We start from the raw sequence: 13,873 nt of genomic DNA on the forward strand, positions 1-13,873 counted from the left end.
GTATCCCTTTGTGGAGGGATTACATTTTGAGGAGCCTTTTTGTTATTTACCACTTCACTTAGCAATTACAGTAGTCCATCTGCTTTATTTCTCTCAAGTGACGCACTGAGATTTCACTGTTGTTGAACTGTCAATGAGGTCAGGGCCCTGGCCACAGTTTTAGAGGGAATGCCTGTGGTGCATTTGTGTATGGGAGGCATGGTCCACATGCAGCATTATTATAACACAGATTTTTCGGTGGGAGTAAATATTAGCCAGTATTAGTTAACATTACGTAGTACTGAGGTTTTTCATGTACTGCTGGTTTCCTTAGTCAGGGGGTTCGGTTTTTATAGACGATACAGGGTACCATAATCTTGTGAGATTTTCAACGTGTTACAAGGAAGTCTGGTGGTTGTTTACGAGGTTCATGTCTGCCATGTTGGCTGAGAAGAGCTATAAAAGATAAATGTAGACTGTGAAATCTTACCAGACAGCTTTGAATTACGCTTTCTGTTTTAGTGGATTCCTCTACAGCAACTACTTTGTGGTTTTTGGATTGCATCATCCAACTCTAGGATATACATTAGTGATTTCGAAATCGTAAGAGTGTCTTAAAGTCTAAACAGTATTTTCCTGTGAAACATCAGTTTTTGTTCTTGTATTGTTTTGGACATGTGTTTGAAACAGTGTTACATTACACACTGACAGCATTGTGCTGCTTAAAGCTTTCATTTGTGTGATGATTGGACACGGCCGTTTATTTATTTGGGAGAACTAATAAGGACCTTTAATTAAACAGTTTTCAAATGGATTACACTTGTGTTAATTAATAGATTAAACTGATTTCCTTTTGAGACTGAGATATAAGGTACTGGAGTGGGGAGAATATAATCACCATACTCCACAAGCTGATTTTCTCAGATTGTTAATAAAGTAATTGCTTTTATCTTGTATTACAGATATTACAATAGATTAATTCTCACTGCATAACACCAATGTGTAAAAATTCCCATAACAGAAGTACAAGGGAATGAAAATGAATGTGCATGCATCCTACATTTTACACTTTATTTTCATCTGTTGTATGCTGATTCTATTATCAGGAGTTTGACACTGGAAGCAAGCCCCACCCCCTCCTCATATTGCCTTTGCACCTGACCCTACCCCCTTATGCATTCCCATTATGAGAGATTTTTGGGGAGTCAGCTCGAAAACAACAATTCTGACTTCTGTGGTGTTCGATTCTGACAAACGAAGCTATATTGCTCTAATGACACCAGTGTTGGCAGAATTCCTTCCAAGCAAGACATTAGTACTAACGTATATTTGTAAAGTCACAGTTCAATAGCATAAAAGGCATATGTGAGACCTGGCATCTTTGGTGTGATTCCCCGTAACTTTTTGTCCTGTGACCTCTTGTTTTGTAGACCTCGTTTTTGTTGGCTTGAGGACTCTGGCCCTTTACTACTGCTGACCAGTACTAAAGTGCATGTGATCTTTCCCTAAAACATGATAACATTTGCTTATCCACAATTGGCATTTTTAATTTACCTACAGGTCCCTAGTAATGTGCACTACCTATGCCCAGGGTCTGTTAATTAAATGCTACTTGTGGGCCTGCCTCACTGGCAATTCCACCCACTTCAGCAGCCCTTTAAACATGATTCAGGCTTGCCAATGCAAAACCTGTATCTGCAGTTTTAAACTGCCATGTCGACCTGGCAAGTTAAACCTCTTACAAAGCCAAGCCTTCCTTTTTAATACATGTGTCACGTCTAAGGTAGGCTCTGGACAGCCCAGGGCCGGGTCCAATGTATTTAAACGTTGGACATGTACTTTTAAGTTCTACATGTCCAAGTAGTGAAAAACTCTTGGAATCATTTTTCACTACTGCAAGGCCATTCTCTCCAATAGGTTATTAATGCAATTGCCTTATTACATTTTATAAGTGGAATTTCCAATTGAGAGGAGATGGGACCCCCACCTTAGATGTCTCTGGAATCACAATTTAAAATCACAACTGAAGGTGAAGTCTGATTTTAAATTATAACTATGAAAATGCCACTTTTAGAAGTTGGCATTTTCTTACCTTAAATCATCTAGTGCCGCTACCTGTTTCTAAACACACGTCTGGGGTCGGTGTCAGCTGGGCTTTGTGCATTCCTTTTGAACAGCTACACAAAAAGGGAGCTTGGGTGTGCCTGATGGGCCATCCACATCCTGATGGGTCATCCTGGACAGGAGCGGACACCTGCACTTTATTGTGCCATGTCTGTCCCCACAAAAAGAGCTGCATAACCCCCCATAGTCTGGAGCCAGGGCAGGAAGGGTAAGGACTCTGTGCACTTCAAATGCCTCTCTTTGAAGTCTTTCTCACTACAAAGACACAACTGGGTGTAAGAACTGGACTTCTGACCCCATCAAATCAGTACACTGGACCTGAGGACATTCTGCCAGGAAGAAGGACTGCTGTGCTGCTGAAAGGACTGTCACTCTGCTGGAGTCCTGCTCTGCTGTGCCTGCCCTCCTTGCCTGGCAGGGAGAAGGATTTGACCTGCATTTCTACATACCCAGAATCAGTGACTCCAAGGGCTTGCTGGCTTGGCTCCTGTTCTGACGTCTAAGGGACGTCAAAGACTTCACTCCGGTAGCAGATCCTAGACTTTGCTTGCTGTAAGTCTTGCCCTGCCAAGTGGTGCCAATCCAGTCCTGAGACCTTGGGAGTGGGTATAAAGTGCTGCAACTACCAAAATCGTCTTCATTGTGCTGTTCAGAAAAATGCATCTCCTTCAACGCTTCAGGAGACCTCACATAGCCGGCTGCACGGCTCGATGACGACACATCGCCTACACATAAGGGCTTCGGCAGCGATACATCCCAGATTGCATGGTTCAAAACCGACAGGTCACCTTAAGCAGTCTGGCTCTCAAGCTTTGTTACTGAAGGCATGGCTTTGTTGATTTCAAGCATTTTCTTTACCTCTACATTAAGCTCTGGTACAATTGAGCCAGCAAAGTAGTGCTGATGAACTATCAAATCTAGCTGTTCACTACTACATAGCATTGTTTAATATTCAGTGAACATCTCAGGTTTAACACGCTGTGGCCCTCATTATGACTTCGGTGGTCAAAACAGTTGACCGCCGAAGTCACACCCACCAGGGTGGTGGTCTTGAGACTGCCATATTATGACTCCTGGCAGCTCTCCACCAGAAATTGGGCGTTGGCGGTCTAGTGGAAGGTTGCTCCGCTAGCACCGCCACATCATCACAACACTGCTCGCCGAATTACAACTTTGTAATCAGTGTGGCAGTGTTGTGGTGACGCAGAGCAGGCACCATGGACCCCGTTTCCCTCCCGGATGACCACCGTGAGCAGGTAAGGTGATCGTCCGATGTGGAGGGGGGTGGGTGAGTGGGGGGGGGGGGGGTTGAGTGTTTTGTGCGTGAATGGGGGTGTGTGTGTGTGAATGGAGGGGAGGGTGTGTGTGTGAATGTATCTGTGTGAATGCGTGTCAGCGGGGGTGTTGTGGACGCATGTATGTGTGTGATTGTGTGTGTGTGCATGCATGAATGGGGTGGGGGTATGTATGGGGTTCTAGGGGCGGGGAGGGTTGTGTCTAAGGGGTTTGGAGGGTGGGAGGAGGGCTGTGCTGTTTTTTGGTGGGGGGAGGGGGGGTAGCGGTGGGGGAGTCGTATACTGGTGACAGGAATGTTAATTCCTGTCCCCAGTATCCTTTCCGCCAGGGATTTCAGGGATTTCCTGACGGGGTTGCCACCAGGAAAATCCCTGGCAGAAAGGAGACTCACAATGCCGTTGGGGGTATAAGGCGGACCCAGTGGTCCCACCGCTCTGGCGGCACAGGTGGTGAACTGGCTGCTTTGCAGCCACTTCACCGCCGTGGACATAATTTGGAGGTCCTGCTCTGCCACACTGTCAGCAGTGTAACCGCCACCACCGGCGTAGCAGAGCAGGACTGCCAAACTCATAATGACCACCTGTGTCTTCTTCTGCATGGCCTTTTTTGGTAATAAGGTTTCCAATTTGGTAGGATTTTATGAGCCAACAATTTGTCTGTTTTGAGCCACCCCTTCCTTAATGTGGATAGCCTTTTCATTGCACCCTTGATCATAACTGCCTCCAATTTTACCCTTACATTTATCAAAGCTTTTCAAATATTTGGTGGAATTGCACCTATCTGAATGACTTATGGTCCTTAATTATTTTTTCCGGATCTCAACCTCTGGATTCATCTGTGTACTGCATTGCTGAGATCGACTTTAATTATTTTCTTATCAGTATCTAAGTATTAGCCTATGTTGTACTTCAAGGAACCCTGCCAGGCTTTTTTTCCCTATACAGTTCTGTGTACAGCTTAACTCGTGTTAAAACTTAAACCTGAATCACTGAATGTCTAGTAAGTTAACTTTCAGCTCCGGGCAGAATGCCACCCCACAAATGCAAGACAATATATAGGATCGGAAGGGCATGGTCATACACGACCTGATATCCAGTTGTTACAGAGTCCACCACATCATTAAGGCATGTGATTGCCAAGAGGAAAAGCGAAGAGAAGAATATACTTTATAAGCCATCTAGGCCAATAGCCTTAGATTCCCCCCCCCCCAGTGAGCAGTAGAAAGTAAGTTTCAGAGGCAAAGCTATTCAGACTGGATGTATTTATAAAAGTTACAAAACTGGAAGAGTTTGTCACTTGTGCACTAAATGGAAACAATTATGAGGCCTTGCCCTTTTAATGCTTCCCATACATTATATCTGATCCTTGTCTGGTGGCATGATTCAGTTCAATGGTGAAAACTGCAAATTCAGAAATGTGAAGATTCCTCTAGATTTTAATGTTAATGAGTGAAAAGGGTGAGGAAACAATCTGGTTCACAGTCCAATTCACAGTGCATCAAGGACCAGGGACAACTAAATATTTTGATCATGTCCCCATTTTAACAAAGTTTTGTTTAAATTGCTAAAGAAGGGTTGGGAAATAATAAGTGAACAATTTTTCGTAACTGAAACTTGAGTATGGATCAGTGTGTCCCCTTATAAACCTGCTACAAGCACCCAGAACTACCACAGCCTGCAAAATTTGTATTTTATAAATCAAAGGACTAGCACCTTCAGCAGCTCATTGACTTGGCCACACTGTGGAGGAAAAGAATGAGGAAAAAGGAAACGAAAGGGTAAAGGGTCTAGAGGGATAGAAAAAGTCTAAAAAGGGGCTTAAACACCTTTGAGTTTACTATAGTACCTCTAAGTCTTCTGAACCCCCAAGAAGGAACCATTTAAAGAACATGTGAGTCTTAGGGTAGAAAATAATTTTTTTAGAAGAATATTTTTCTGTGTCTGGTCCCTAGGAGCACCCAATAGACCTTATGTATAGATTCTTAAAACATGCTTACCACAAGTGTTTCAGATATGTACAGGAAATCATACCATTTAAAAAATATTTTTACCTCAATTTTCTTATCCATTCTATGTCATCTCTTGTCTGCTATTTCTTAATAGGTACCTCTCTTACTTCATTTAGATGGGGAGAGGACAAGGTTGTCAAGACAGATGTGTTATAAGGGGCTACCCATGAGATAATATTTGGTCTGCTCAATGCTGAATGGTGCACAGTTTCTACACTGTTGTAGGCCGCTCGAGAGAGCAAGTAATCTGCCCAGAAACACATCTTCACCTATGTAAAAGGCTTCCAGATAACTTCTTGTGGCTTCCCTTGTGACATAAAACAGGTTTAGTGATCTCTTCTTGTCAACCAAATCACTTTACAATATTGATTTAAGCCAACTCCACTTCAGAACACTTATGATGCTCTCTTTCCCAGTGGGCCAGATTGTTGGGAAACACTCCAGCATTGGGCATGTCTGCCACTGATCAATGGAATGGGAACGCACAACTTTTGTGCTACACGCCTACCCTATTGCAGCAGCATGTGACTCTGCCACTTACAAAGAAATGTGAGATATTTGGAAGAAGTCGGGTTCCACTAATTGAGGCGACAATGGATTGTACAGAACAAGGTTAAAACTCTGTATGCTACAGGGGCAATAACCACTGAGTACATGCTTACATGAAGTTCTGCTTCATGCTGATAAGGAAAATCTTGGTATTAATTATTATTTACAATTGGCTCTTGTGTGAAACAGACAATCTGCCGTAAGCGTTGAGGAGCCATCACTTATTTCTTTATTCAAACCAGTGGTTTAAAAAGAATTGGACATACAGCTTTTAAATAAGGTATAAGATTAAGCATATCTAAATACCATATATGAAATACAACAACGTTCAAATATATGTAGGCAACATGTGGGAAGTGAACTACTAACAATATAGGGTAGTCAGATTTGAAAAATGACAGACTAATATTGTTTAAATTTTTGCTGGCTCTTATAGCCAGATTTGCTTTCAAGATGAATGATATATTTTATCCCAATTCCTATTTTCGGGGTACAGAAGTTGATAGGTCGATCTTCTGAAAGTAATGCATATACACTCACTGGAATGCTTAGTTAGCAAGGTAATCAAATCAGAGGGGTGAGGCATGTATGAAGATAAGTTTAAAGGTTTATAGAATGACCTACGTTAAGGCACACTGTTTTTTCTATACCTATATTTTGTGTACATGCTGTATTGCATACTATCTGTATGCACTACTTGTAATATACTTGTTAATACAATTTTGATACAGCTTTTATTATAATACAACACATTAGGGGAAATTAATGTATAATGCTATGCTTGTTTTGACCTTAGGTCACAAAAAATGGATGTTTGCAGAACGACATTTGAACAGAAGGTATACAAATTATGCATCCCTTTCTTAAATTCATCTTAGGTTATAATACCTTAAATTACAAGGGAAAGTCAGTGACTGGACACCACAAGGGTGGATTTCTCCAGTTAAAAGTCAATGACGTGAAATTTTCCACTGGAAAACCAGTGGTGTAAAGACGTTAGTAGAAGAAAAATCTCTGTTTTTCCAAAATGTATTCCTTAAATTGGTGGACATCAAATGGCAATGGTTTCAATGAATCACCACCTTCTAGATGCTAAGAACCAACGCTTTCCCTCCTTTCCTGTTTGTGCTCCGGAGACCAAACCTACAGGACCTGCAATGCTGCAGGATGGGTGGGATGAGGAAGTGCAAATAAGTGTTTGAATAGAAACATTTGACCAGCATCATAATTACACGTAATAACGTTGAATATTTTTTGAGAAATGTAATTGCCATTTGCTTTTAAGGGCCTTTAATTTTTTTTAAAGCTTTTAATCATAACTTTTTTCCTCAGGAAAATACACATCAGAAACATCCTTTTTGATACGGCAAACATGTTCAACAATTCTAGAGCAAAGATGTATTTTTATTATTGAAACTGTAGGTCCAGTGGCCATGATATGTGCAGCACTGTTTACATACCTGCAAGCTGAGTGTCATCAACCGCTTTGTATTCTGTGCTTTTAATGGCAAGTTCCACTCCATATCCAGATAAATACATTCTTCTGGAACTTGGTTTCTGTTAAGAAGGTTTTTAAATAAACCATTATTTTTGTCAGTTTCTTGTTTTGACACATAACTACATAACAACTATGGACAGAGCAGTTTTGCTTGCGTTTTCTTGTAATGCTTTAAATAAACAGCGTACTCATGGAAAATTATTTGAAAGTCTAACAAACACAACGCAGTTTATTGAACCCCTATAGGTGAACACTTATTTGTCACAGATGTGTTCTCCAAAAGAGGATAGTGAACAAATACACTAACAAATACACTAACAAGAATAGCGCACAACTGTTATACTTATTTTGAAGCACTAGTGCAAAGGCTGCTGCAGATCTCCCTGGTTCAGTATTGACCCTCTCACTGCCAGGGTGCTAGAACTTTAAAAAAAAATCGGCATCAGGTTGTCCAAGCACATGTACCTCTTTGATTTCTGTGATCCAAACAAATAGTTTTTTTTAGCACATTTAAAGTATTGAGTGAAATTATGGATTAATTTCTCACTGCAGCCATGATTTATCATGAAAATGCGCTCATATTTTCATGATTTAAACACATTTGCTCACTAGTTCATTGCATTCTCAAATAGCCAACCATAAGTCCTGCAACACTAACCAAGGAAATATTGTCCTGAATGTCTGGAGTATGGCAAATACAAGTGAGATTTCCTAGGTAAGGCCTCTGCACAATTACGCAGCTTACAAAACGGTGGCACAATCACTTTTTATCTATGGCACACTCTTCATTGTATGGCATATCAAAGTCAGAACAACCTGGAAAGTATAGAAATTATATATTTTCTAATTCAGTATGACCTCCGGAATTTATTGGTGCAAGCCTGGCCTTCCTTGCCCTGACTGAATGACTATTAAAACACTCTGAACATGACGTGTCAGATTAGAAGCAATTTTTGTTTTCCAAAACATGGCAATTCCCGCCTCTCTCCATCACACAGGAACATATCCTGGCCAAGCCGTGACCCGCACCTTCTTTCTTATGGTTTCTTAAGCAAGAAGGTATCATACCAGTATTTATTGGTATTCTTTGGGTTCAGGGTGCCCACAGGTGATAAACTAGTTGCAGTGCAGTTTGGAAATTTGAAAAGCAGCTGCAAGCTAAATGCCATTTCAGCTTACCTGATTTTAGGACTCAGATAGTACCCTGGACCACTATGCAAACATAACATAACCATATTTGTTTTAATTTCTATTGTTGCACGGCAGACGTCTCTCACCTGTTCAGCTAGCCTTGCGATCGCACTGAACAAGACGTTTGACATTTTCAATATTTTTGCCCAAAACATGGAAGTTTCCATCAGTCTTCCTCCCAAGGCTTGACTCGGATGTCTGTTCCCCCTAGGTCTTCTCAGTGTGTGGTTCTCAGTCATTGATGCATTTTCAATGGGTAGAGCAGGGATTCCACACACTGCGACCAGGAAGTACTTCTGACGGGGCAGAATCCATTGTTGGGTTGGATGGGTTGTCTGCATTATTTGGGTGCACGGTCAGCCAGAAACTAGGGGAACCTATCAACCCCAGCCTTTATGCGGCACTTGGAAGCTCATGATTAACCAAGAGACTGTGGTTGGCTGGGCATCAGCTAACCATAGCACAAAGCTACTAAGGTCGTAATTGCTTGAGGCAGATACACAACTATGAGCACAGAATTGCTTCCTGAGTATCAGTCACCTGAAGCTACAGTACATATTTATTCAATTGTAAATAATGTCTAATGTCATTTGCTTTTCGATAGCAATAACATCGCTATGGCAATAAACATATTGTGAGAACCACAACCCCCTTCCAAGACTAAAGCTTGGCTGTTTAACTTCGCTACCCCTTAAAAGCAAAGTCCCAAACGAGGATACCTGGCAATTCAATGAGCCTTCACTTCTATCTGATTCCTACCTTATTCATGTTGATACTAGTCACAATGAATGTCTAACGCCCCTAATTGCACTAGAGACCTGTGGAACCTATGGAGCTCGGCATTTACTAACAATTCTATTTTACAGCAACTTCTTAACTACATTAAACCTATAGATGTGTTGGAAGGCAACCTACAAAATCAACAGAATATAATGCTCCTTTTTAATCCATTAGTTCCTCAGGAAACAAATACTGCTGCCATATTAGCTCGTTCGTATACCTTACACTAGTGAAACCGTCATAATCACGCCTACTGGCACAGGACCTCACACACTCATTTGTGGCCACACTTAGACACCAAGGGCTAGACTACATAATCTTTGCAAAAACTGTTTTCGTGCAAAATCCACTTAACCTGTGCAATGCCACATAATATACCTCAAGAAAGCCATGGAGAAATGCGTACTGCTTTCTCTCAGAGAAGACAAGTCACCAAGCCTAACAAACACTACAGTCTTCAAAAACTGGGGGTAGCCAAATCATTGGAGGGGTCAATAAAGCCAGCGCCCACCTGTCTGAGGAAACTCCACCGTTGGAAAAGATAAACTGCAAGGGAAATTGAAAATTAGCTGCAATGGCAGACATTTTAATTAATAGTTCTGAATTGATTGCCAAAATAATGAAACATAGTCCATTACGCTGCAGTATATTTTTAAACATTTTTTAATGGTAAGCACACATACAACCTCTTAGTTAAATCTGTGAGTACTCCTGATAGGGTCCCTTCCACCCTTATACACTTCTATTTAGCATCACTTTGCATGTTTTACCCCAAACATCTGTCATAGTCCATCGAAACGTTGCCAGGTACAAAATAATTAGCACTGCATGGCTATTGAGCAAATGTAAATATGGCACTTTTAACACAAGATGTAAGGAAAACATAGCATTGAAAAAAATTGTGTTGGTAAGCCCAGAAGATTAGAGGGTGGTGAAAGTGTAGGGTTTATGGTGATTCCTTAAAGTGAGAAGGGTTTGTTTTGTTCTGACATCAAGAGGCAGTTCTCTGGTATCAGATGCAACAAAAGTGAAAGTGAGGTTAATGGAAAGAAATATTCCGTCATATTACCTCTAGTTGCACAAACGTCCAGATTATGAAGTGTCCTTAGCCATCCGAGAATGGGAGTCGCTCTGGTATGGAAGAGGGATTTGTTCTGGTGTAGAGCATCGTCGTCAAAGCAGCATGATGCAAATTTAATTTTTGCTGTTGTTTGCAACCAATGAAGATCAAAAAGCCCAGGGTGAGGTGGTTTAAGATATTTGTGTCAGTTACCAGTTTGTCCAACAAAACAAGTATTGCTTTGGTTGGAACAATGAGAACTTTGGAGCAGGTGCCAGGACAGCATTCCCAAAGCAAAGTCTGACTACCATGTGAACGTAATCTGCTGTTTTTAAATGAATTGAAGAGATCAGGCGCTAGGTTTTCTTCTGAGTATGTGTCGGTAGAAGTAGCAGATGGAGTCACCTCGCTTAAGAGTCACACCAAGAGGTTTTATAGTATGAGGGAGTGAGATTAATAACATTCCAATTTTATTACAAGAACGGAGGCTCCTATTATGCTTCCTTTTCTTGCTTTATTTGAACAGCAGCCAAGATAACATAAACAACGAGAACTACATATCCCATAAAACAAGGAGAAAAGATGTCATTGCTGAAGTCACAACCAATAACCAATAGAAAACGCCCAATCCCAATAACTATCTTAACTGCGAACAACAAGCCCTCTTTTCTTGCTGCTCGCAGTCAAGATAAGTTCTATTTCCCTCATCTCAATTTTCTGTCGTTTGTGTATTATCTATACTATTAGTATTATAGTATTTATTAGATGTTATTTATGTTTAAATTGTTTAACTTATTTAAATTGTTTTTCCTTGCGTCGCCGATTCAAATTACTGCCGGTTTTTCTGAAGGAGCGCTTGTTTCGCGCTTCGCTGGCTGAGCCGAACGTTCTTCAGAAAGTTCGGCTCTCCCGCCTCACTCTCCTGAGGTACGCGTTTCATTTCAGCGCTTACCTCAGAAGAGCTCGGCTTGCTGCTGGGACGCGTCTCCACGGAAACTTCTCCTTCTTTAAACGGAGATTCTGTGGCTCCTCAGCTGATCGCTGAGCGTGTCTGCGACAGTTCCAGGAAACCTGTTCCTGCTTCAGGGAAGCGAGGAACGTGCCACGCCTTTTATAACCATTTTTGGTGGTTGGGGAGTGTCTTCCATTTCACACTCCTCTTCCACACGCCCACAGCCCAGAATATTTTAACCCTTTGTTTACTGATTTATTTTTAAACATACATTATCCTTTTTTCAATTTGTGAGCTTTCTGCCTGGCTTTTCCTAATTTATTTCTTATTGTCTTATCTGATAATGTCTAAAAAAGTGGATGATCATTCTAGTGAGGTTGATATGGATAATTTTCGTGCTTATTTGAATTCTTTTATTCAAAATACTGTTCAGCAGGCTGTGTCAACGTCTATGTTACATATGTTAAAAAAATTGGAATTATCTTGTAAAAAATTGTCCTCACAGAATACCAATGTTTCTGAGCCAGTCAAAGGTAAAAAGCGCACCTTTTCTAAAGCACAAGCAATGTCGAGCGCTGACGAGTCTCCCCAGGTTGCTGGTCCTTCCCCCCGAAAGGAGTTTAATACGGTGGAAAAGGGTCCCTCTCTTCTTAATATAACTCAGTTGAGGGATACTGATGATGACATGGGATATGATGATGGGGAAGATGATGATATACAGGGTTCTGACGATCTCTGGCAAGGGCCTCTGGAGAAAAGGCAGAAAAATTATCTTTCTGATTCAAGTCCATCTTCATATATTAATGATTTTACTGTTCTTGATGCTCCGGGGGAACCAATGTTTGATCCCACTTTGATACACCATCCAAACTCCACTGAATGGTTCCCGTCTAATTACGTGGCGGAATATGTTTCGTGTCATTTAAGACACTCCTTGGACAAAGCCACGAGAAATAAATTGCGCTCTGAATGTCCCCGTCCCTCCCTTCCACACAGCATCACTTCCACGCCTGTTATAGATCCTAATATGGTTTTATTTTTCTCTAAGTTTGGTAAGGATCCGAAGAAAGGGGTCGACCGAGCATGGTCTGTTTGCCAGGACAGACTATTAGATTTGGTTGGTCCTCTAACCAGGATTCTTGATTTAGCTGAAGATGCCAGGTTGGAAGGCTCACAAATTGATCCTGATTCCCTGTCCAACTGGGCCCAGCGGGCAATTTGTATATTGGGAAATGCAAACACAGCTATTTCCCAGGAGAGACGAAAGAGTCTTTTACTCAAAATAGAACCTAAATTGGGCAGCTTGGCGGCCAGGGAAGAAGGACAGCAGGCTAACAGTCTTTTTGGGGACTCGTTTATTAAAGAGCTCAGTAGATACGTTTCTACCTTTGCAACACTGGATAAGGCTCAGGTCTCGATGAAGAAGATCTTCAACTCCAGGTTTTTTGGCAGGGCCAGTAAAGGAAGGAGCTGCTTTACCGCCCGCTTCGCCTCCCGTGGTGGCAGTTTCCGAGGCTCTTCCTTCTACTCCTCTGAATTCAGACCTCAGTTCTATCCTCAAAGAGGGAGAGGGATCAGGAACAGAGGTTACCGTCAGAGAGGAGGACAAGTCTCAGGTAAGAGATTTAAATTTTGGCCCTCTTCCTGTGGGAGGTCGATTAGCCCATTTTCTTTCAAACTGGTATTGAATTACCGCAGACCCTTGGGTTCTTCAAACCATTCAGGGGTATTGCATAGATCTATATCAGGTTCCCAGTCAATCTTCCCCACCTCCCCCTCTAAAGTTTTCTCAAGAACAATCTTGTTTGATAAAATTAGAGATTTTATCTTTGATTTAAAAAAATGTGATAGAAGAAACATGCTTTCATCCCTCGGGTTTTCTCAGTACCATATTTCTGGTCCAAAAGAAGAACAAAAAATTTCAGCCAGTGATAAACCTAAAATTGTTCAACAACTATGTTGTTTACAACCACTTCAAAATGAAAACTATACTCCATCTCAGGGACATTTTGTTGGAGGGCGATTGGTTTGTTCGGCTGGATCTCCAGGAAGCTTATTTTGCGATTCCTATCCATCCCTTTTACAGGAAATTCCTACAGTTTCAATGGGAAGGTTCGATTTTCCAGTTCAAGGCTCTTCCTTTCGGACTCGCTTCGGCTCCATGGTGCTTCACAAAGGTGATGAAGCCAGTGGTTGCTTTTTTAAGAGCTCAGGGAATAAGATTGATCATCTATCTAGATGATTTTCTCATAATGGCTCAGTACAAGGACACCCTGTTGGAGCATTTGCATATTTCCCTTCATCTGTTGCAGTCCCTTGGTTTTCTGGTAAACATGGAAAAATCTTCTCTGGTTCCCTCGACTCAAGTGGAATTTCTGGGGTTCCTCATAGATTCCAAAGCTACATCTCTGTCTCTACCCCATCAGAAGGTAAGTC

The 13,873-nt window shown here is 41.5% G+C and overlaps 1 protein-coding gene across 1 annotated transcript in view; it reads right to left on the minus strand.

Moving 5' to 3' along the window:
* UGGT2 (UDP-glucose glycoprotein glucosyltransferase 2) overlaps nt 1-13,873 on the minus strand; it is a 1,372,316-nt gene that overhangs the window by 1,120,141 nt on the left and 238,302 nt on the right. The window contains exon 6 of the mRNA XM_069204567.1: nt 7,417-7,513. Within this exon, the coding sequence (XP_069060668.1) occupies nt 7,417-7,513 (97 nt within the window). The remainder of the gene's footprint in view (nt 1-7,416; nt 7,514-13,873) is intronic.

The sequence above is a fragment of the Pleurodeles waltl genome, chromosome 8, assembly GCF_031143425.1.
Source record: "Pleurodeles waltl isolate 20211129_DDA chromosome 8, aPleWal1.hap1.20221129, whole genome shotgun sequence".
Lineage (NCBI taxonomy): Eukaryota > Metazoa > Chordata > Amphibia > Caudata > Salamandridae > Pleurodeles > Pleurodeles waltl.